Source organism: Sus scrofa, chromosome 11 (genome assembly GCF_000003025.6).
Source record: "Sus scrofa isolate TJ Tabasco breed Duroc chromosome 11, Sscrofa11.1, whole genome shotgun sequence".
Classification (NCBI taxonomy): Eukaryota; Metazoa; Chordata; class Mammalia; order Artiodactyla; family Suidae; genus Sus; species Sus scrofa.
In genome coordinates, this window is record NC_010453.5 from 32,591,505 (window position 1) to 32,612,391 (window position 20,887).

The 20,887-nt window shown below is 37.8% G+C and overlaps 1 protein-coding gene across 2 annotated transcripts in view; it reads right to left on the reverse strand.

Annotated features, from left to right (window-relative positions):
• DIAPH3 (diaphanous related formin 3) overlaps nt 1-20,887 on the reverse strand; it is a 502,120-nt gene that overhangs the window by 98,770 nt on the left and 382,463 nt on the right. For both annotated transcript variants that reach the window (XM_021065648.1, XM_021065649.1), the window contains 2 exons: nt 15,215-15,310; nt 14,671-14,730 (listed from right to left, as the gene is read on the reverse strand). In XM_021065648.1, the coding sequence (XP_020921307.1) occupies nt 14,671-14,730; nt 15,215-15,310 (156 nt within the window). The remainder of the gene's footprint in view (nt 1-14,670; nt 14,731-15,214; nt 15,311-20,887) is intronic.

Here is a 20,887-nt window from a genome sequence, read left to right on the forward strand (position 1 = left end):
TTAATGGGCAGTTCGACATAAGTGTTAAGATGGAATTCCAAGTTGTGTCAAAATTTATTCGCAATAGCAAAAACACCTATGATCCAACAGAAAAAACAGGCAAAAGACTGAACAGGCACTTCATATAACAAGATATTAAAAAAGCCAAAAGCACTAGGATGAGATTCAAATCACTTATGAGGGAAATGAAAATCAAACCCACAACATTTTCTGTATTTGTAACTTTGCATGTACTTGTATTATTGTAGTAAAAGTTTATATAAATGTTTAATATCTGACTAAAATTACACAGGAGCTAAAAAAAAAAAAGAGATAGTCTACTTGAACTTTTGAAATGAAACCCTCATACAGTACTGATGGAAGTATAAATTTGTACAATAATTTTGGAAAACTGTTGGGTAGTATCTACGAAAGCTGAACATATGCTTACCCATGGAAACAGCAATTACACACTGGGGTATATTTCTGACAGAACCAGAAGACATGTATAAGAATGTTCTTAGCAGTACTATTTGTAATAGCCCACATCTAGAAACAAAATAAATATCTACCAACTAAAGAAAAAAATTAATACATTCATAGAGTGGAATACTAAATAACCATTAGAATGAACAGATTATAACCTCACACAACAACATGGATACAAAGTGTAGGACTACATTTATAAAAAGGACAAAGTAAGTCCAGTTACTGCGGTTCATAGCCAGCTTATGTATGGGATATGAGGTTATTAAGCAGAGGAAAGGGAAAGGGTTCTGTTAATACCATTTCTTGATCTGGGTATTGGCTACATAGGTTAGTTCACTTTATGAGCATTCATCAAGCCAGATACTTAGGAAGGGTGTACATTTAAAATGAGAGAAGAAGCATAAGAGTGTACAACATGTTTAAACAAAACAGAATAATACTGCCCAGCATAGTACAATGTGTGTAGTGCCAAGTACTTTAGTGAAACAAAGAGAGGGCTTTGCTGAGGCCATAATTTATCCGTTTACGGTCTTTGATTCCTGACTTTGAAAGTAAAAATAGTGCTTGTATTTCTCAAAAGAGGACAGTAGCAGGGTTAAAGAAGACCTTAGTGTAAAACTATCAAGAGATTCTAGGAAGGAATGGAGACCTGTTTAGAAGAGGAACATGGACTAAGCCTATAGGCGTACAACATGGAAAAAAAGTAAATCACACTTTTAAAAACAGATGGGCATGGACCCGGGGGCACAGAAACTACCACAAGGACACGGAAACTCATCACAAACTAATAACTTAAAAAATTACTCTCGAAGCCTTCCCTTTTCCTGGCTTTAAAACAAATATATAGGAGACACAGCTAATTTCTAGGAAATATTACAAGTTTCTACAACATAGTACCTCTAGGTATTACTGACTTTCCTTACCTCCTTCCAATACTGAACATATTTATTTCTCACTCTGAGCAGATCATATCTTTTTATATTTAGGTGAGAAAGGGATGGGAATCAGTAGACAAAGAGAATGGAGAGTAATAGAATGGGGGGTAATAGGCCTTGTCCAGTTGCCAGCCAGTGATGGCAAACAGAGAGAGCAGTGTGAAGGAAGTGATAAAAACCTTGAGGCTTAGAGTGGATGCTACTGCCAATGGCAGCAAGTGCAGCCCAGATCCCAGAGTCAGGGCTCCCCTCTGCGGGGGAACTGTAGGGTATCTTGTCACACACTACACGCTTCATTCATTTCTGTCTAAACATTCAACAACAGAGCATTGTCATCATTATTTGAGAAGTTGCCTAATGACAGGTCACAAGGAATTTTAAAAGGTCCTTTACTCTTTTTTCTTTTCCTTTGGCACATGGGGAAGACTAGGAAAAAGGTATGAAATTATGCTTTTCACCCAATGATATAATATACTTTGGATTAAATGAAACCCTGGTCATGGGTTACCAAACAGTTTACAAATCTCTCAGCCTAACTATATTAACAAGAATAAGAAATAAAAGGACTAATAACAAAAGTTTCTTGGTTGTGTCTTTTAGTTGTAGCCTTGAAATTCTATAGATTTTCAGTGATTAGCTTGTCAGGATCAAAGTATAAGATGTCAACATTTCTAATGCTCCATCTAAACAGTATTTATTGGTTCATCTTTCAATACGGATATCCTGGTAAATGGGGATTTTGTTTTGGTTTGCATATTATTTTAGCACTTTAATGCTGCATAAGTGCTTTAATGAGAGAAGTATGCACATATAATTAAATAGGCCTAATCATATTTCAAAATAAAGAGAACTGTCAGAAACTTTTAACCTTGAGGCTGCTATAATGGACTGGGTGAGGGTAAATGGAGACAATATATGAGGTAAATGGTGATGCGCTACCACTTTCTTTAGCTTATTTCAGTGTTCCCTTATTTCATTATTCCCCTAGAAATCAGGATTAGACAGCTCCTCTGACTAATTAACCCAAAGAGGTTTGACTAATAGAAGGAGATTGCAAGCATGATTAGTTAAATGATAATGTACATAGCACTTAATGATCATTATCATTTATTCCAATATTAGTGCTAATAAATGGTGAAACTGTTTAAGCAAAATGCTGTCATATCACAATAACGTACATCATGGCTAACACTAATAATTTCTAATTTACTTGGGAATCAATGGGACATGCAGCTTTCTTAATGCATGGCAATGCCTTCTTAAATAAATTTATAGACCTTTTTAAAGTAGAAAAACAGTTCTTTCCTTACCTAGGCTACAAAGTAGTCATACCACCACCCGCCTCCAAAGCACAAATAGTTCTAGCTACGCTAGCTATATCCGTGGCTTTGATGAGGCCAGTGTAAGATAGTAAGACACTTAATTACAAACAGTAAATAATGGCAACTAATATGAATTTCAAATGCAAATTTCATCACATTCTTTTGCTTTCTGAGGATTCAGTGAATATATATTAGCCCACTAGTTCTAGTTCTGATGTAGCACTGGAAGCATACTTTTCCTCCAAAAGGCCACACACACAAAAAAACCCCAAAACAAAAGAACAGTAGGGTAGTACTTGATTTTCTCTATTATGTATTTCTATCATTTTCTCTCACATTAAGATTACAAGAGAAAATATTTAGATATGTGCTGCAAAAACCACTGACCAATGATATCTAGAGAACACACAAAAAAGTGGGAAGCTGTTTTATGCAGAGAAGCACAGTCATTATCCTGAGCTAGAGGTTCCATCATTACTGACTCTCATCACCCCCATCACTCTTTAAGAACACACAGTGAAGAGCACTTAAGTCTCTGGATCACCTAAGAGTGAGAGCTAGAACTCAGGTAGAGAGAAGTCCTCTTCATACGCAGTATCAGAAGAAAGAAAATGAAAAGGAAAAATAAAATCAGTGTATTTTCAAAAGAAGATTGATAACTAATGAATGAAGAGATTTTAGCTCCTGGTTATTCTCAACAGGAATAACTGAGCCACTAATTGTATTCCTATCCTGACTGCCTGCCTGTCACCCATTTAGACCTTTTGTATTTCTAACTTTAATTTTCTTTAAAGTTACTGGTTACGTAATAAAGAAATACAAAAGGTCTCAGATGAAATACAGCAGTCCGTTGTCCCTGACCCTCTACCTTATTGATGCTGCTCCTGCTACTTCTTGATTCATCAGTTATAGACATTACTTCCTATTGTGATAGACCAAAGCTTAATTTCCTCACAAATCGGGTCTCTCCAAAGGGCTGCTCACAACATAGCTTTCCAGAGGGTGGAGACATAGCAGCCAAGATGAAAGTCATGGTATCTTCTGTAACCTAATCTCAGATGTGACCTACATCATTTCTTCCCTTTTCAACTGCTTTTAAATTAATTCTGGAAAATGTCTAGGGGGTGGGCTACATAAGAAAGAACACCAGCAGGCAGCCATCACTGAGGGACATCTTGGAATCTGGCTGCCACATCGTTTATTATTATGATGATGATAAAAGAGCATACAAGGCTATGCCAAATTCAAACAGCATACTATGATTATACAGGTGACCCTTGTACACACAGGGTTGGGGCTCTGACCCTCTGAGCATGTGAAAATCTCATGTGGTTTATAGCTGGCCCTCCATACAGGAGGTTCCTCCCAACCATGGTTCCACATCACGGATTCAATCAACAGCAGATCATGTGGTACCGTAGTTTACTATGGGAAAGACATTCGTGTATAAGTGAACCTGTGTAGTTCCAACCCATGTTCTTCAAGGGTCTATTGTATACCACTTTTTTCTAGAATTAATAATTGCCTCTTATTTTCTTAGTGTCTATCACCCTTTCCTTATTTGTCTGCAAGCATTAGAATATAATTATTCAGTTGTATACAGTTGTATGCAATTAAACAAATATAATACAATTGTACAGTCAGATATATCAGATTATCTGTAAATTCTATATTTTCCTCTCATCTTCCTTAGAGCCCTCCATTTTATGCTTTTCCAAATACTGTACTATTTTTTTCTACTACTAAATTTTTCATATCGAAAAGATGTTTGTTTCTTATTCTTTTATATATCTTACATATATGACATATATGATCCTATTCTTTTCACCACTGAAATGTGATATCTTCACAATTACTAATTATGGTGTTGTTCTCTACATTTTCTTTGTTTACTAAGAGTTTCTCTGGTTTGTTTTCCCCTCTTTCTTCATATTGAATGTTTTCCTCAAATGTCAATGGATGAATCCTTGGCCCAAATTAATATTTAAGGGAAAAAACTTTGTCTAAGTAGGTTTGTTAACTAGCGGGCTTCTCTGTGGAATGATCTTTCAATAAGCTAGCATTTTTTTGAAAGAAGGGTCCAAATGCCAGTATCTGAAGGCCTTTTCTCTAGACTGTTCATTATCTCCAGAAAATTATTCCATCATCTTGGAGTATAAGCTTGGCTTTACTGAGTGGACTGGAAATTCAAGTCTCCTCTTTTCTCCTGGAGATCTGCCTCTATGTTTATGTAATCCCTGTTTTCAGTGCAGCATCTCACCTCTGGCTTGTACTCCAATTCTATAGTTTTTTTTTTTTTTTTTTTTTTTTTTCCAATCAGAGCTGCAGTTGCCGGCCACAGCCACAGCAACACGGGATCAGAGCCGCATCTGTGACCTACACCACAGTTCATGACAAAGCCAGATTCTTAGCCCACTGAGTGAGGCCAGAGATTGAACCTGTGTCCTCGTGGATGCTAGTCAGGTTCATTTCCCCTGAGCCACAATGGGAACTCCTCTGGCACAATTTTTCCAAAAAGTACCGGTACTTCTCACCTCCTGGGGGACTGGAGGAAAGGGAGGGAGGGAAGTGCAGCAGGATGGTTTGGACTTGGGAGCTGTGCTACCTGGGTGGTGGTGGGATTTCTTTACCATCATCCCCACTTTTAGCTGGATGTGACATTCCTCCTGTCAATGGTTCATGGCACCTGTGGCTCCTGAGCTCCGTGTGCTGTGACGAGTCTGTTTCTCACTTGGGTTACGTGCTGTTGTGGGTTGAACTGTGTCATCCCAAATTTATGTCAAAGTCCTAATACCTGGTGCCTGTGAAAGTGGCCTTACTTAGAAACAGGACTTTTGCAGATGGAATCAAGTGGGATCACACAAGATTAGGGTGAGGCCTGACCAAAAGATTTGTGTCCACATAGGAGGGTCATGTGAAGACATAAAGACACACAAGGAGGCTATGTGGGGATGCAGTTTAGATAAGAATGATGCAGCTGTGAACTAGGGAAGGCGAGGGCAGCCAGCAATCTTCAGATGTAAGAGAAAGGGAACAGATTTCCTCCAGGCCTCCAGGAAGAACCAGCCCTGCCAACACCTTGTTTTCAGACTTCAGCCTCCAGAATTGTAAGAGAACAATTTTCTGCTGTTTTAAGGTCCCCAGTTTGTGGTCATTTGTTTGTGGAAAGTAATACACCTGGATTCTCACTTCCTCCTTCCCGTGTCATCTTCTCTGTCTTTAATGGGGCTAGACCTGGCTAACGATGTCTTGACTTGATACAAGTTGACACTAGTTTTTGCTACTCCCTCATGTCTTTGTGGTGACTCCCAAGAGGAAAGGGGAGTAAAAATATCTTTATTATTTTATTTTAAAACCAAAAGTCTCGATAGACTATAGACTTTTAATTTTTGGGGGGTTTTTCTTGTCTAAGCAAATTCATGCCAATGATTGTACTTTAAGTGCAGTATAGGAACTATTTGCGGTAAGAGAATTAATAGCAATCCCTCTAATTAATTAGCATACCCATTCTGTGTACTGCTGTCACTTTGCTCAAGAATTTATAGTACCTTTCTATTGACAAATGCATCATGGAAGGCAGGTAAAGAACAGAAAAGAATGAGGGGGAACAAACATATATTGAATCTACTGAATACCTACTCAATTCTAGGTATTTCAGAACTTATACATACTTTCATTTAATCTCCCAAATAGTCTACAAAGCACATAGTATACATTCTCTTTTTACATCTAAGGAAAAGGAAATTCAAAGGTTAAATAAGCTTCTAGGGTCACCTTGTTATTAAGTCAAGGAGTCAAACCAAGGGCTGACTGCCTCTAAAGTCCACATCTGACTCCGTGCTATTTCCAAGGTTAGACTGCTTGGCCAAATCACCCAAGGCTTCTACAAACAGGATTCAAAATTCTGGCTTGTTTTATGCTTTCACAAATAATCAGTGAGTAAGAAAAACTATTGCTATTTTTTAAATGACTACTATGTGCCTGTTAGGCACCTGGCAAAACCTTTATTTTTAATACCCACAAAAATCTTAAAGGTTTCTGTAATTGTGGCTACTCCAAACTGATGTTTAATGAAGGCAAAATAAAAAATTAAAAATAAATCTAATGGTACCTTAGAAATAATGAGTTTTTAGCACTAAGTGTTGCTTTTGTAAAAAAAGATCTCAGACACATGATGTAGTTGGTTCTTGCCTGGAGGAAAACCAGCTGCGTTAGGGTTACCACCATCCCTGCCAGAATGCCTTCCACACATGTAATACGACACCCAAACCATGTGAAACACATGTGATACAGATGTTCCAACAGAAATTCCATTATTTTCCTAATTAACTACTACACTGTTTTAGAACATGAAATTCCTTATCCTCTATAAAATGGGATGACTCTGCTTGGCTGGTGCTTTAAAACACACTCAGTCTCCCTACTAACTAATCCCTATGGTTACATTTGGAGATTAACTTGTAGAAATTTCAGGCAATTGGAGACCAGCTGCCCTTCGTCACAGGGCCGAAGAAGCACCCTGGCAAATTTTCTTTCCCTCAGACTTTACAGACTACAATTATCACACAAGTGACAGTCTCCCTTTTCAGCTGAGCCATTGATGCAAAAATTACCTTGCATCTCCCTGAGCAGTACCCTCCTATAATCCTTCCTAGGGGGTGTGCCATCCTCTACTGCCCTTGTGTCCCTTGCCACTTGCAGAGACTTTATATCCTAGTTCTCGGAGAAAACAGATGTCATCAGATAAGACCTTCAAACTCCCTTACTCACTGTTTGTAACCAGTTCTCTCCATACATCCTTCTTTTTCATTGTCCAGGTCCTCCACACCTGTGCTCTGCCATCCCATCCCCCAGGAACCTCACTCTCATTATTGGCCCACCTCATTCCTCCCCATTAGAGTACCTTCCCTTCAGAGTACACATGGTAAAGTTAATGCCACATGGAAGGCAAAGAAATGTGACTCACTTATTTGTACTACAACCTGTTTTAGTTCCAGCTATTTCCCTTCTGCTTCATTCTTTCATAGTCAGGCTTTCAGACAGGACAGCCACCACACCTCCAACCAATACTGTTTGGCTTCAACTTCTCCTCTTCTATTAAAACTGCTCATCCAGAGGTGAACAATGATACCTGTGCCCTACAATATGTGCCCAGGTCTTCTCCATCCTTCCCTTGTCTGGCCTTTCTGAAGGCTTCAGCTTTGTTGACTGTTCTTTCTCTTGGCTGCTGGGATGCTGTACCTTCCTAGTTGCACAGCCCATGAGCCCTGCATACCTTCCTGCCTGGGAGATCCAGCAAGATTAATGACCATCCTGGGTACCACACAGGTTACTTGGATACCCTGAGGTGAGGTCTTCCCCTCCCTGCATTCTGGGTGAGGTCTTCCCCTCCTGCATCCACAGTAGTGCCTGTTCATGGAATCTTAATTATTTGTCCTAAAGACTTTGTCACTAAAACTGTAGAACCACCAAGCATTTTGTATATTTTCCACACTTGCAGTATGTCAATGAACATTGTTCTAAAATGACACACACACAAAACCACATTACCACAAATGTGGAAAACACTTTATATATATACATTAAAAAAGTAACATGCAGAAACAAAAAATTTGTAACAAACCCATAATCAAAAGACAAAATCAATAAATACTTTTTGGGAATTCCCTGGTGGTCTAGTGGTTAGGATTCAGTGCTTTCAACACTGTGGCCTGAGTTCAATCTTTGATCTGGGAACTGAGATCCCATATCAATCTGCTGAATGCTATGGCCAAAAATTAAAATTTTAAAAAATTTTTTGGAGAAATTGATAAAAATCAACAGATGCTTTTACCAGGGGGAAAAAAAATGCCCAAGCACAAAATCTCAAACAAAAGCACAGAGTTCAAGGAGCTTCTAAAGTCAACCCATTGACTCCTTATAAGCCCAGATTCCAAACCTATAATGTGAGAAAAGAAGAGGTTTGGAATGAGCCAAAAAAATCTTAAAAATACCAATTATAGTCCACTATGTAACACAAACAGAGCAAGAGACATATTCATCATAACAACTATTCCAGGCAAGTCAAGGGCATTACTTTCCTTATAAAATAGTTCTTTATCTCCTTTTCACTCAATTTAGCCAACCTTCAACACACACCTGTGAATGCTCATTAAATGAAAGACATTTGCTATTTCTTGCATAAGTGTTCTTTTAAAACAACTTGAATGCCTCCCTACTTCAGAATTTTCTAACCTGTTCATGCTGAAGAGTCTGTTTGATAATGTCTAGCCAAAAGGTTGTCCTGCCCTGACTATAAATGAGAAAAACCTTTCCAGTCTACTCACAGGGCATCCTTACCTAGGCAGGTGCCCTGCTGGGCCCCTTCTTTCTTTTGCTTGACTACATAGTAAATAGGAGAGACTGATGTTTGAATAAAATGTGAAATCACCCAAATTGCTTTGCATTCGTGTTCTAGAAAAGTCTCCTTAAAAAATATTTAAGTCTTTTGACAGTTACAGGTAGTATTTAATTCTGCTTGAAAGCCCAAGTGTAAGGGTGTCAAAAACAATTAGTATTTTAATAGTTCCCTTCCTTAGGTAGGCACAAATTCATCAGAAAGAGAACAAAAAATCTTCTCAGGAAAATAAGCCAATGACATTCAGCAAAATCATATAATTTGACTATGTTATTCTTTAGGCTCTTTCTACTTTAAAATAGGATGCAGTTTTTCAAAAATGGCAATGGCAGTTGTCAGCATTTACTACTTTGATAGATAAGGTTTTCTAGACAAAGACTGAGTGGTGGTGTCCTCACTGTTTTGAGAAAAGCCCTAAGGCAGTTAGTGCTCAGTAGATACCAGTGAACACCTTACACATTTCATAATTCTACCTTAAGAAAAATTCTTGCTGTGTGGGAAAAAGGTAAGTCAAGAAGTAAGAGGACCCAAGACTGAGTAGATTAGGGAGGGGGTGATGGTTGTGTGTGAAGTTTAAATATATTAACAACAAAGCCTGTTGTGTGCCTCCCTTACAGTTATTTTGTGGGGAAATATGCTAATTCAAAGACATCTAACTAGCTTCACATTTAATTCTGACTTCACATCTTAGAGTGGCAGAGCAGCTGTGCCTGGAGGCAATACAATCTTATTTCTATAAAAATCTCTCAAAGCTCCATATATAAGTGGAAGAGTAAAAATAGATAATCAAATCCAAATTAAGGCTATTAAGAATTGATTTAGTGTAAAGATAATATAGCAAGATTTTGTTTAGGTTATGGATGTTCAGTAAAAATGTGTAATACTTGTTTGCCAGAATTTTGATTATGTTTTATCTTATTTTGTCACAGTTAAATAGTTTTATCATTAGGGATTTTAATTGCATAGAGTTTATAGAATTTTTCTGATTACTCTATATCCATTTAGCTAAAAAAAAAAAAAAAAAAAAAATCCCACTGTACCACTTAACGAAAAGAGAACCATCTAATGAGATGCAATCAAACTGCAGGCAGATGCATCATAAGGTGTGGCTGAACAATTCATATATGTGAAAGCTTTGTCACAAATGTCTTACAGAGTCTACATAGTATACAAGGGAAAAGAAGTCCTTGAAGAGAGTAGCAATTGCTGTACCCTGGGAACTACCAGTCACTCAGTGGTAATATCACTCCGTTTTATAAAGAAAAAAAGAAAACAACCAAAGACTGAAAATGGGGGAAACCAAGTCCTTGAAAATCTTCTTCCAAACTTCATAATGTGGGCAATTCCCTCTCCCCATCTTCATCCTTTTCCTGCCTCTCACTCACTCTGTTACTCACCTGTGTTTGTTCCTAAGTCTCAGTCCTTGACTTGAATTCTCCCTTGCGAAGATTTCATGTGGATAACGCATCTGCTTATGCAGTGCCGTCAAGTCTCTGTGAGGGTCTCAACACCAAGCTCTAGACCTGGCTTCTCTCCTCACACCTTGCCAAGCTCTCTGACTCTTTCCCCATTCTTGCGGCCAATCCATGTCACCTTCAAGGTGGCTATAAAGTCCTTTCGATTCTTTCTTCTCTCTTACATTTGACACTTCAATTCCACACAAACTGCTCAGACCTGTCATTTTCCTGCTCAAAATCTCAATAGTCTGGAGCTCTTGGTCTGGCATGAGACTCTCAATATACCTATTTTCAACTAGGCCAGTTGATTAACTATGTGAACTGGAGATGGGCGCTTGCCATCTGGCTCTACACAGATTGAATCATGAGCCACTGCAGCAGCCAACCCTCAACATCCCCTGAAGGAGCTTAGGGTGGAGATCAGGAGTGTGAGGAACTCTGTGCTCTGGGAAAACTGGCAGAACAGGTCTTCAAATAGATATTTTTAGGAAAATACTTTATTTTATTTATTTTATTGTCTTTTTTGTCGGATTTGTTTCTGCTGAGAGCCATGGCAGGAACTCCCCAGGAAAAGATTTTCTGAGGCCAATTCTTACATCTCTTCAAATCTAGAAAAGCACTAAAATCCTTCATGGTGACGTCTGCTCCTCATGACTAGCAATAGCTTTCATGAGACTAGCAGTTTCATGACTAGCTAGTCACAAGAGAGATTAGCATGAGACTAGCAGTAACTAGCTTTCATGAGACTAGCAAAATGCGTGCTTGGTTGCATGTACCTCCCCCTTCACCCAAATCACATGTATACTGACAATTCTCCCTGCCTCTTTGAAAGAATATTTCAGAACTATCTAAAATGCTGCGTCCCAAGCTACAGTCCTCATTTTGCCCCAATAAAACTTAACTCTCAACTTTTAAGTTGTACATATTTTTAGGTTGAAAACTAACACCTGAATATGGTATGATTTTATAAAAATGCATTAATAAATATTTTTATTAACTTATTTTCTATAAACTATAGAAAGTCTTTGGATTTTAAATGCACTGTATTGAGTAAAGAAATGAGATGGTGCTCCATAGTCATTAGCAGATGCTTTCACTTATTTACTGTTGTTAAACTTTGCTTGATTAAGCAAGGGAAAGAAATTTAATTAATAAGTAACTCTCTGCTGCTAAGGAGTGAATAACCCAATCAAGATTTGCATCTGACCCAACAACCTTTGAATGATCAACTATATCCTTCTGATGACAGATAACATTTTAGGGAGAAGAAACGGAGTTAAGTGGTCATGGCTGGGGTTTTAGCAACTGGTGTACTATATCCCATTTATTTTGGTGATGCCAGAGACTTGATTTTGCTCAAGATACACTAACCATTCTATTCAAGCCTAAACACAAATGTATCTGTTCATTCAACACATCTGTACTAAGTATCCATGTGTCAGGCACCAGCCCAGGGAAGAACCAGGGTTACGGCAGTAAATAAGGCAGAGACCCTCCTTTACTGCCTTATCCCCATCCTGATGGGATTTAGGAGTAGTGTAGCTGGCACTGAATGAGGGCAGTTTTAGGGAAATATGTGTTGCAAAATGGGAAAACTATGGAGTTAGTAAGAGTGTATAAATGCTAATGAGAGCATACAGGGTTATAGGGTTCAAACTGAGGTTCACAAAAGATTTCCTGGGAAGGTGTGCACAGGCTGCTGCTGCTGCTTCTTGTCTCACCCTTGCCCTCAGGGTTTTGCCTCATTTCGACTTATGCTTCCAAACTCTGCTTTGATTTCAGGTCCTTCGAGAAGCCAAGTTTGAACTTTCCTTATAAAAATCTGAATTGCTCTTTCAGACTCCTTGGTATTCCAGAAGCTCGTGTGTTACTGCTATCTTGGCATTAAAGATATGTGGGGATTATTACTTGCCAGTCTCCCAACTGGATGGTGAATTCTTAGAGGGTATCTTTACATCTTAAGTGCCCAGAAAGTGCTTAATAAATTTTGCTAAACAAATGACCGAGTGAAGGTTTGGCAAGGAAAAATACCGAACATTTAATTTCTGCCTAGGTCGTAACAGATAAAGCAAAAGATAAAACAGGTGAAGGTTTTAACCAAAGTATTTTGGGTAGGAGTTTGGAGCACAACACAAGGGCTGGATTAATCTGTGTGTACATTGGCTGTGCTTCTGAAGCCCATAGGAGTTAGAAATGTATCCTGTGACATTTTAACCCACAAATCTCAAAGGATACTTTACCAGGATTTTCTCATTCTGAAATAAAAGATGCTCAATCTCTCTCTCTCTCTCTATATATATATATATACACACACACATACATACAAACATATTATCTAAGTCTATATTTATATATATAAAATTTCCATGCTTTTAACAGAGCATACATTTATTAAATTAATATAAATATTATAGAGTTTAGTAAAAGAAATAAGCTCTGGTCCTAATTTCAGAAGATGGTTAATCCTTGTAATCTAGCCTCAGACAAAGAGTGCTACCTAGTGGTTCAATCTGCAAACAGGGGAGGAGACATGCCAGAGGCTAGAAAACCTGTAGATGGTACATCTCAATAGTTCAACCTTGTGTCACAAGAGAAAAAGATGTACACAGCAGCTCATCAGGTTGATGGGAAGAGGAAGAGGCAGTGATATAAGCGGTTGTAATCAAAGCAAATGATATGGCAGAGATTAAGAACTGGACTGAGAAGTCAGCCAGGCTGGGTTTTGAAACTTGGCCCCTGGACTGTATGTAAATTCTCAGGCCTGTTCAATACTTGGTTATTTTTGACTTTGAAATAGAGATAAAAACATTGACTACCTGATAGGATTATTGAGAAGATTAAATGGGATATGTATAAAACATTACAATATCTCTTGGCTTTTAACTCAACTCAGTAAGCCCAGTTAACTTAGTAAGCATTAGTTTGTTAATACTATAAATATTATTATTTTACTTAGGATGCAAACAAATTGAAAATAATTGTAAAAAAATCTCATCTATTTTTTAAAAATAATGAGATAATATCAACTACTACATATATACATAGAAATTATAAATATCACACCATAGTTTTAAAAACATGAAAGAAAATGAGAAAGTAAAAGTGGTTCCGTGTTACATTTCAATCACACAGTTCAATTGTAGGGTTAGTATTTTCAATGAAAACAAAGAAATTTTTAGAGATAAAAAGATTTCAAAATGAACTCTGAAACGTCACTTTTCTCTAAAAATACTCAGGATCCTTGTTGCAACGTCCTTAACCAAATTCTCCATTTTGCAATACTTAGTCTAATAAATCTATTTTTATACATACAGTTCTTAAAGATCAAGATGGTCATTTGAATTTTTTGTCTACTTGTCAGAAATGTAAAGGGAAAACACAACAGACTATGAAAGGTAAGCAGGACCCTGTAACATCTAACAGGGAGGGAATGAGAGGCAAAGTAAATAAAACCAATCAACACAAAACAGCATCCTGAGGACAGGAAGAGGGCTCCATGGGGTTGGGTGCTGAGGAGCTAGTGAGAGGTTTTTGAAAGGAGTCAGATTCAGATAAATATTGGAGACCAAGTTGACTCACTTTTTTTTTAGTGAAGCTAGCATATCCTTCCACAATAATATCACATGAAGCTCACCTGTATTAAAGATTTTGCATACTGCTGGTCATAGTGCTTCATACCGTACTGGCAAGTATGATGAGGAAAGAGGTAACAATTCAATATTTCACACTGTATCTTGATGTAAAGCAAAACTGCTACTTAAAATAGTATTAAGAAAGCACATTGCTTTTGAAAGGATGCTCTGGACAACACTAAGCAGCAACATGTGAGGCAACTTCAAATAATAATAATAATAAATATAAAACATTCACTTGAGATCTGAAAGTAGAACTTTCAACACCACCTCAAAGCAATAATGGAGGGATGGAAAATAGCAGTGCACAATCTCGTCACAAATATGTAGATCCACACATTTTTCCTATTTTTAAGTCATATTAAAACTTGAGAACTTCACAACAGCCTACTAAAATCACAGATCAACAGGATAAAAGGAGATAAGGAGAAAGAGCAATTTATGAATACGGTTTATTACCATGGTTACAAACTTTCAGAACAGGCCTCTGAGACATTGGACTGAGACTTTGCCGAATATCTGTTAAAAAAAATAAATAAAAGAAACTTAATATAGAGGTCTGTTCATCTCAAGAAATTTAACAGTATTAGACTTTTTTCAAGGGTAAGTATTTCTGGAGGCGAAGCAATGCTTCAATACCCCGAAATACTTGAAGTAATAATGTTATGACTTTTACTTCCCATTTAATTATGCTACTGTAAGCTCCACTGGGATAAGGTACATATGGTTCTTTAGATGAGACCTGTCACACTAATCAGGCTTTTCCAGGCTGAGTGCATTGATTTGTTAATGTGTTAGTGACACTGGCCAACTGGAACACTTCTCTCTCTGACACTTGTCATGGCAAGAGAAAGACTGAACAAACTTATGAAACTTCTGGAGAGCTATTGCCCAGAGCACTACATCCTTGACACATGACTTTAAAAGAATTACAAAAAGGGGGAGTGGGTTATCCTTTATGATAGTTCCCTAGAAAGTAACATGAAACAAGTATACTGTTCACCTTTTGGCTTCGGTGTCCTTTTCCTTCGGTCACGGAAGGCAGCCCCCGACTGCAAGGCCTCCAGCAGACTATCCATCACTCCTGTCTCGTCGCCCTCTGTAAAAAGAGATGCAGGGAGTCCATCAGCCCTCTGGGTTACCATAGCAATGTCAAGGCCTACAGAGAAACTGGTGATGGTATGGTAGGGGGAGGAAAGATAAGATGCCAGGACTAAGCCAGCAATTTCCAAATATGATAGGACTTTTAGTCCCTTATAAATCAAATCTTTTAATGAAATCTGTCTCATTAGTGCCTGTGCTACGGTCTACTAAAGAGACCCGAGTTTCACTGATTCACTTCAGAGCACTGCTTTTATAGGCTGGTGGCACAACAACTTTAAATGGAATATGGTTCTAGTCACATCTGTGTCTCGGGTTATCATAAATCACATTTCCCTTGCAGAAATGGGTTATTTTCAAGGCACCGGCTTCTATTCTAAAATCAACCAGGTGTGGGAGAACGTTTCTGTTGTTGTTATTGAGATTCTGCTATCTAAACTTATCATACAAAATTATATTTCCAGGCTAACTTTTGTGAACACACTTCCAACAACCGGTTTTTCATATTAGAGGAAAACTGCCCCCAGACTTTAGGTAACACAGAACAGTCACTACAGACTTTTCCAGAATGTATGAAAAGTTTGTCTTCTATAATGAAAAATAAATCAAAAGAGGCTCTCAAAAATCTAAAGGATTGTATCACACATTACGATTGGTTTAAATTGATATTCTGAATGTAAGTAATGAAAATATGTTTACAGAGCCATTCTCTCTAAAAATCCAAGTATCTTATAATAATCATAGTTATTTATAGTTGTCAATGCTAAATCTTGTTAAATGGTTTAAAAAAAAGAAAGAAAGAAAGAAAGAAAAACTTCTGGCTCAACCAGAATTCATGGACATGCCCAAGACTTTTTTTTTGTCCCTTAGAGAGAAGTTATTTTCAGGCATTCTCTGTGAAATTGTGTGGCTGGTATAAACTCACGTCTAAAGTACTAGAAAACTATTTTCCTCTATTTTTTATTTCTTTTTTTGAGACGCAATCCCTTTACAAGGAACAGATGACAAATGAATGCAGTAGAGTACAAATAACATACTCATTTACAGTTTATAAACAGATATACAAATATAAATATGTACCGGCCCTTTTCCATCTGCTTCTATTTCATTTTTAGAAAAGTACTAAACCTTGTAGGTGTAATCAGAAAAAGTGGGTGAGAAATAGAGCATTTAGAGGTTGTTAATATACATGTAAATTTAAGCCAAAAGTGGCTGGATGGTTATTTTAATTAAAACACATTAAATATTTCAGAGACTTTAGTAATTATCCAGCCATCTTTGAAGGTTTACACTCAAACTCAACTATATTTTTCCTAAAAAGAACTGCAGGTAAAGCTAAACATTTAAGGTTGTGAATACATTTCGTCAGTAAAACGAAACACTGAACTTCTCTTAGTAAATGTGCTGTTGGTGGTGGTATTGATGTAGTGATTGTGAAACCATTGTATGTGTATTCGAAGCCTGAGCAGATGGGTAAACATGTTGATGTTGTTGGCAACAGAGATGCTTGCTGTGGGAAAGGAAACACAAATATGGAGTGGGAGAAGGAGAGGGAGAACCACGAAGCACTGGATTGTATCTAATGGCATCAGATAAACTTAAGCTTTTAAAAACTTTTTCTAGCTCTGCGGCCCAAACAACCTGTAAGTAATGATACTACAGTAGCGATGAGCACACCTGGCCCTGATATCTTGGTTTCTAAATTTTATTATTCTCTAATAGGAACGAGAATACTTAGAAAAATGGCTGGTTCTAGGGCTGAGATCAAGAAAGTGTGGGAGTTCCTGTTGTGGTGCAGCAGAAACGAATGTGAGTGGTAACCATGAGATTACAGGTTTGATCCCTGGCCTCTATCAGTGGGTTAAGGATCCAGCTGTGGTATAAGTCGCAGAAACGGCTTGGATCCTGTGTTGCTGTGGTTGTGCTGTAGGCTGGCAACTGTAGCTCGGATTTGACCCCCTAGCCTGGGAACCTCCATATGCTGCAGGTGTGGCCCTAAAAAAAGAAAGAAAAAGGAAAGTATCAAATGAGCCAGGGAAATACTGTTGTGTCAGAAAACAAGAAAGTGCTCAAAGACAGGTAGGGATATATCAAAAGATCAGAGCAGCCAGGCTGAAGGGTAGCCTTGGACAAATTTAGGACAATTTGAACACTGAGTAATGATAAGTAATGATGAGAATAGATTATTACATGTTGGGAGAAGAATCATGCATCCAAATTGATACCGAAAAATTTTTAACAAATATTAAATATGGGGGAAGAAACGTTGTTTAAAGAAGAATGCCAACCAATAGATGTCAAAGATATAACGAGGACCAAGATCCATTAACATAAGAGATATAGCTATGAGGGAAACAGAAAACTGACCAATTACAATTCACACAGTAAAAATTATTTAGGCAGCAATCATCAATGGTTACAAAGACCATTGCATGTAAGGTTTTGGAGGAACAAGATATGGACAAATCTAGTAAATATCACCTTACCCAAATAATCAAATTTGCCATCACCAGTAATGAGATACATGGACAACAATTATCTCTGAAGCGATGCAGTGAGATGGACACAATGCAACCTGTGTCACACTCTGCACAAAAATATTTACCCTGAATCTCAACCTGAGGAAACAATCATACAAATCCAAAATGAGAGACATGCTGTGAAACAACTGGCCTTAGTTCTTCAAAATCATCAATATCATGAAAGACCAAGAAGGAGAAAGAGAGAAGACAAGGTTAGGGAAGCAACTTTATAGGTTAAAACTGATTAAAGAGACATGACAACTAGATGCAACATGCAATCTTTGATTAGCGCTTGGGGCATAAAAAAAGTTATTAAGTGATATCAATGGGTAATTAGAGCAATTTTGTTTTGTTCTGTTGACTATGCCTGTGGCATGTGGATGTTCCCAGGCCAGTGACTGTACCCATGCCACAGAGGTGACAACACTATGTCCTCAACCTGCTGAACCACTAGGGAACTCCTAGAGCAATTTAAAAATGTGCTAGATGTTAAATAATTATACTGTACCAATTATGTTACCGAGTGTGATAACTGTATTATCATCAGGTAGGATAGTCCCACTGTTATTAGATGCTGACACATTTAGGCTCATTAAACAACTTACATCACAGTTCCACGTTATCAACTTCATGGTTTCAACATACTGTTCTATAGACAGAACACCCTTCCCACTCTGTTCACCAAGCTACCTCCTCCTTCTCCTTCAAGGCAGATAACTGAGACTGCCTTCCTGACCTATGTGGGCTGAACTGTGTCCTAATCACGTGTGGTACACATGGCAATAAATCCTGTATAATATTGTTTACTTGATGGTTTCTACCACGAGACAATGAGTTGGTCGAGGGGTGTGGGGATTGCGGTTTTCATTTATCTTTAACAGCTCACAAAGAAAGTGTTCAGCAATATGTGCTGACTAGATTAACAAATGAAGCACTAATGTGGTCGGCTGGAAGGAGTTACCACACAGAGAATATAGGTCACCGATGGGGAGGGGATGTGCGGGGGCCCATTCCTACCACCACTGTACACAACACGGCATTGTTTCTTCCTTCACTGGTCTCACATATCCATTCAGTTGCCACACCTTGCTCATCACATGTCAATATCTCAAAAATTGACCCATTGTTTCCTTTTCTGACTAAACTTCACGTCAGTGGTCCAGAATTGAAATTTTTTTCATCTGAAATATCACAAGTTGCCTGAAGTCACATTGCTTCTAGTTTCTCCCTAGTTCTGATGCATCCCATACAGCACTAAAGCAGAACCATGACCCCTCATCACAAATTTTCAATGTCACTTCCCACAATATAAAGTCCCAACTATTTTACTTGCCCCTGACACTGATTCCAATTGCTTACTGAATCTTATCTCTTATTTCCAACATCACAACCTGTTCTTCAGCTAAAGGCAATGGCCTGTGCGTCTCCACAAACATTCTCTCTCCCATCCATCAGTCTCCATGTGGAACTTCTATCCCTGGTCTTGTTCCACAGAGCTGATGGCTTTAGCCTTCATTCCCCACAGGCACAATGGAAAGAATGCAATACTGGAGTAAGAAGACCTTCATTCTAGTCTGAGCTGTCAACTGGCTACATAATCCTTCTTAACATGTGTAATAGAGATGATACCTATCTAGGGTTCATGCGAGAATCAAATGGGATCATAGAAATGAAAGTACTTTGTAAGTTGCTAAGTGATATAAAAGTGTAGGGAAATAAATTCATAAATAAACTCTACAATATAGTTTAGGAAGTTTATGTAATATGTGATTATTGTGTTTTAAGCATTGTCTTAGATACAGTGTAAATAACTCTTTCATAGCATATTTGATTATGTCCTTGAATAACATCACTTCTAAGGGACACTCTGATCAAGAAGTAGTAGACTCTTAAAATAATTCCATGTATAAAATGGAGACATAAAATGAAGATATTATTCCAAACGCTAAAAATGCATTGAGAATATTTACTCATCACATGGTTACTGAGGGCTGCTATGCACTAGAACATTCTTAGGCATTAAGGATACCTAGGTCCAAGAATGAACAAGCAATGTTTTCTGCCCATAAGAAGCACAAAAGTTTGTTAGGTATGATGGCAAGAATCTACTGGATATGTAAGTACTCCTAGTGAATTAAGACCTGGTGAACAAGCAGGAGTTGGCCATGGCAGGGACTGGGAAGGGAACAGCATACCCGGCGAAAGGAATAGCAGGTACTAAAGCAAAAGTTATAGATAAAACACAAGTGAGGTATAATAAAATACTTAAATGCCTCATATTTACATCATTCTAGTACAAACCAGAGAAATAAAAATTAGCCATTTTTGTTGTAGACTACAATTCAGTTTCTTTAACAAGTCAATTTATATTCAAAATATTTATAGCCTCACTCCTGCTGAGAAAAACCTCTTGAATAAAGAGACTAGCTGCAATAGTCAAAACTGTGCTTTGTATGAATAACATATCACCTTGCTTAATTTGTAAATCATATTTTAAAAAGTCACACAGCATCAAAGGAAATGGAGAAGGGAGAGTTAAAAATGAGACTTTTCTGAAGGAGAATCAAGGGGATGTGGAGACAGGCAGAGGGTGGAACTGATAAGGAGATCATGTGGGAGACGATCAGGCTATAGGACAGAACCGTGGCCAAGGAACTAAAAGCAAATCAGCTGGGATGGACCATTTGCAAAAAATGATTGTGCTGTACTTCACAGACCTGTTAGAGAGTTTGCATAAAATTGTGACAGGTATACACAAATAGCAAGCAAATTTAAAAACAATTATGAGTATAAACCTATAATATTGTCCAACAGGAAAAAAGGAATACTAAGTGGAAGCATGAAGAATATTTACATTTTTGTGGTATTATACACACTGGCTATTCTTTTGATCATGAAATGTGATATAAGCATAATGTGAAGACAGCAGATGTAAAGGAGGAGGGGTACATGAGGAGACGGTAAGTGGGGAGAGGGCACACAGGAACTAAATATTCAACCACTTTGGAACTCTATGTCTAAAATGAAGAACTGACAAATAGCAGTCTCAGAAC